Source organism: Phaethon lepturus, unplaced genomic scaffold (genome assembly GCF_000687285.1).
Source record: "Phaethon lepturus isolate BGI_N335 unplaced genomic scaffold, ASM68728v1 scaffold28446, whole genome shotgun sequence".
NCBI classification, from domain to species: domain Eukaryota; kingdom Metazoa; phylum Chordata; class Aves; order Phaethontiformes; family Phaethontidae; genus Phaethon; species Phaethon lepturus.
This window is the reverse complement of record NW_010548878.1, coordinates 32,865-37,029: the sequence shown is the minus strand read 5'-3', so window position 1 is coordinate 37,029 and position 4,165 is coordinate 32,865. Positions and strand designations below refer to the sequence as shown.

Here is a 4,165-nt window from a genome sequence, read left to right as displayed (position 1 = left end):
CATGTTTTGCCTTCTGGGCTCATCTTAACAGCTACCTGTAACAATACAGTATATGCTGTAATTTTTGGAAATTTTTAACATCTTTCGGTAAGATGATAGGAGACAAATCTGAGAGGTGGGAAAATGCATTTCGATTGTCTTTTGCGGGGTATTTTCTGGGCTTTTCAATATGCTTTGCAATCACATGAACTTGTGCTAGATCCAGTATTTTACTTTTGGTCTCAGTGATGTCTTAGATGAAAAATACAACTGCCCAGGCTTATTTATCCAGGATCTCGCTCACTCTTGTCCCTCAATAGCTAGTGGTGGGTTGCTTGTCTACTTTGACCCTGCTGGGAGGCCCACCCGTTTACTCTTTAACCGAGCAGACGTGTCTGTTTTTCGGGTGTGCAGGGGCCCGGGGCCCGGGGCAGCCCCTCTCCCCCCTCTCCAGCAGCTCCAGTGCAAGCCTGGCAGTTCGCCTGGGGGGGAATGCATCTGGCACGTGGAGCCGGGAATACAAGGGGGTCAGAGCAGAAAAGGAGGAGCCTTCTCAAGGAGGGTCACCCCAGGAGGCTGCCAGCAGGACCGAGGGGGCTGGCGGACGGGAGCAGTAGCAGGTATGCAGGCAGACTGGTTGTGGGCACCAGCTTCTGCCACGAGGCTCGAGGCTCAGCCCCACCACAGCACGAAACAGCTTCTCTGTAAACAAACCAGCCGGCACTGACATAGTCGGGAGGCTTTGCGCGCTCCACGTGAGCATCTTTCAGGGGCATGGCAAGGTCTTAGCTTCACAGAGCGGTGGTAAGGGGGACCGGCTATGTCTAGGTCCCTAAGCAGAGGGAGATGCATGTGCATCTGGAGGTGGGAGTCGCGTATCAGGAAACACGTACATGCATCAGGGGGCCTGTGGTGGCATTGCCACGCTAGCTGATGTGCCGAAACCACAGCTGCAGGAGGGGCCCTGGGCTGTCATGATTTCAGCCCTGGGCTCAGCCTGAGCAGAGGCCAGCTCTGCACAGCCCTGCCACCTCCTGCTCCGCAGAGAGGCTGACGCTCAAGCATCAGCCTTCAACATGGTCGACTTCCGCAACATTTTATTATGTATTTCCACGCTCAACGCAGGAACCGAGAAAGGAACAAAGCAGCAGCGCTGCTGCAGAGGCGAGTCAGCGGCTGGGGCCGTGCAGGCTGTCCGTCCGGGCAGCCGGACACCCAAACCGCCATCCTTGGACACGGCCCGTTCTCAGCCCTGATTTCCTCAGCGACTGACACGGCCCACAGGCACGCTGTTCTGGCATGATCCGCGGGCACTCGGGGCACATTTTGAAGGGGCTGCAGAGGGGAGGATTCACATCGATATGCAGGCAGCATGGAGCTGCGAGCTGGGCGCAGTCACGCATCTTCAAAGAAATGCCCAGATGTGCAAAACAGCTGGTGTGTGGGCAGCTGCAGCCTGTCCACACGTGCAGGTTGGGGGAGCTGGGAGTAACTGCAAAGCACCGGTGCAGGCAGAGGCGGTGCAGCCTGGCATAACTGCATGTGCAGCGGCACAGTCCGGCAGAGCAGCAGCAACGGTGGTGGTGCAAAACCGTCCAGCTCTGGCCCGTCCCTCCCTGTGTACACACAGGGGTCCCTGCTGGACCTGGAGTCAAACAGCCCAGAGGGGAAGGACAGCTCTTTGTGTTGCAGAGGATTTAGCACAGAAGGACCTACGCTTAGAAACACCCTCTGAACTCTTGGGCAGGTTAAGGGAAGTGATGCTGAGAGAGGAGGAAACAGCAGTTTAATAAAATGTATAGATCATGGGAAAGTGGCAGAGGAAAATGTAGGAATAACAGAGATCTGGAAAAGGAAAGCCAAAATGATGTTCACATACTTTGGGGAAAATAATCCAAGGCTTCACGGGGAAGGAAAGCCAGAGGAGCAGGGCAGGAGCAGATGAACACAGAAGTGACCTCATGCGATCTGAGTGCATCGGGGATGGTGTGGTCTGGAGCTGTGAAGGGATGAAGTCCTCATTGTCCAGCGTATACCTGGTGGGGTTCACCGATGCTGAGCTCTGACACTGCCTCCGGGTGTAACACGCACAGCGATTCATGCTGTCACTGAGGGAACGAGCTATCGTCTTCTTCCAAATAAATTTGTTACCAGACGCCAAAAAAGAATAGCTTGGTCTTCTTCTATTACAGAGGGAATTCAGCAAATAACAAGCAAAAATAATGACTGTGGCAGAGCAGCTCAGGTGAGGAGGAGATGAAGAGGAAGATGAAGAGGAAGAGAAGGCTGCACAGGAGCAGCTTTGCTAGGAGGTTAGGATCTGTGTCTATGGAAAGGGCAGGGGAATGGTTCATGGCTCTATGGAGGAAATGAAAACTTTGACAGGTAAATTAGACTCAGGTCACAGGAAAAGCTCACGGGGGTGAGTTGTTAGTCTGCCTCAAGGAAAGGCACCTTGGTGATAAACACCTTGTAGAGATAAACACCAGAAAAGCTCCAGGTGAGGCCCAAATGGTAGCAGAAGAACTGTTCTGCCTCGCAGCAGCTGTAGCACTGGGGAGATGCAGGGACGGGGAGGAGCCGCAGGGCTGCGGCGGCCGCAGAGGTGCCTCTGCTCGGGAAACTCCTGTGGGAGGGCAACAGCGCTCTCCCCGCGCACCGCCCTTGCAGGGCAGCAGCCCCAGCCCCGGGACTGGGGCACCCCATCACCGTCCCCCAGCGGCTGCACCTTGCTGTCTGTGGCTCGCGTGGCTGGAGCGCGCTGGCGTGGTAACAGAGCACTGATAACCCGCCAGGGCCCCGACACCAGCACCCTTTGATCACCCCTTTGATGAACCACAGAAGATGGTGGGCCGCAGAAATGTAATATCGGAACAGATACTGGCACTGCAAACACAAACGGCATTTCATGTGAGGCCCAGCCATGCTGGGGCTCTGGCACACAGGATCCCGTGCAAATCCCACGCTGCCTCCCACAGACACACAGGTGCTTTCTCAGGAGCAGCCCCTGCAGCTGCACCTCCCACCGAGCTGCCTTCACTTGCGCGGCATGCCTGCTGGCACGCAGAGTATTCCCTGCCATCCGTCAGCTGCTAGAGGCTCTACTTGGCTCAGGCGCTGGTGGCTCTGCCCAGAGCACAGGGTGGTTTTACACCACCCGCAATCACAGCCTCTCCGGCCAGGAGAGCACACGACACAGCTCTGGGAACTGCAGGAACCAAGAAGTACTGGGGTCCCCAGGGGTACAGGACAGGCTCACCTTAACTCTGTGACAGGGGTCACAGCCGGGCAGGCAGCAGCTGTCGCAGGAGGCTTTGCTGAGATAAAACACCAGCCAGGCCAGCACTGGGCTCCTAACGCACCTGGTCACAGAGCCCATCCAGGCACCCCCAGTCCCCGCCGCACCATCAGCCTGGGGCAAAGCAAATGCCAGTCATGTTCGAAAGAAGTGCAAGGCACACCACAATGCCTGCCCTGGGGAAAGGCCAGCACAAGCCCTGCTGACGGGTCGTATCCAGTGAGGCTCACGCAGGGGTGTCCTGGGTCAGATCAGGTTGGCCATGCTGGAGGTGGGAGGAAGCCGCCTGTTTGCAGCGAGGCGGCCGGAGATGGTGAAGACACGGATCTCGCCGGTCTCCAGGCTCCGAGGAGCAGCCTGGCGGCAGGAGGTGCAGAACAGGTAGAGCAGCAGGCAGAGGAGGATGGCACTGCCGGCAGTCAGGAGGACAACCCCGCTGGTGAACATGCTGGCCAGCGGCCGTGCAGGGCTGAGTTGCATGGTCGTGGTGGAGAGGATGGTGAGCACAACCCCGCAGACCACCAGCACCAGGGCGCTGAGCAGCAGCACCAGGCAGTCCGAGAAGCCCCCGCTCTTCAGGAGCTCGATCTGATCCCGGCTGCGGATGCAGTTCATGTCCTGGATTGCAGAGCTCAGCTGGTGAACATGCTGGCCAGCGGCCGTGCAGGGCTGAGTTGCATGGTCGTGGTGGAGAGGATGGTGAGCACAACCCCGCAGACCACCAGCACCAGGGCGCTGAGCAGCAGCACCAGGCAGTCCGAGAAGCCCCCGCTCTTCAGGAGCTCGATCTGATCCCGGCTGCGGATGCAGTTCATGTCCTGGATTGCAGAGCTCAGCAGCTGCTTCAGCAGCACGAGCAGCGCCAGGAGGCAGAGCGTGGTGCCCACG

At 57.7% G+C, this 4,165-nt stretch overlaps 1 protein-coding gene across 1 annotated transcript in view; it reads right to left on the bottom strand.

The window, feature by feature from the left end:
- Nucleotides 1-3,523: 3,523 nt before the first annotated feature.
- Nucleotides 3,524-4,165, bottom strand: part of TMEM125 (transmembrane protein 125) — an 889-nt gene continuing 247 nt past the window's right edge. Inside the window, 2 exon segments of the mRNA XM_010290113.1 lie at nt 3,524-3,892; nt 4,093-4,165. The exon segment at nt 4,093-4,165 is cut by the window's right edge and continues 29 nt beyond it. Coding sequence (XP_010288415.1) covers nt 3,524-3,892; nt 4,093-4,165 — 442 coding nt within the window.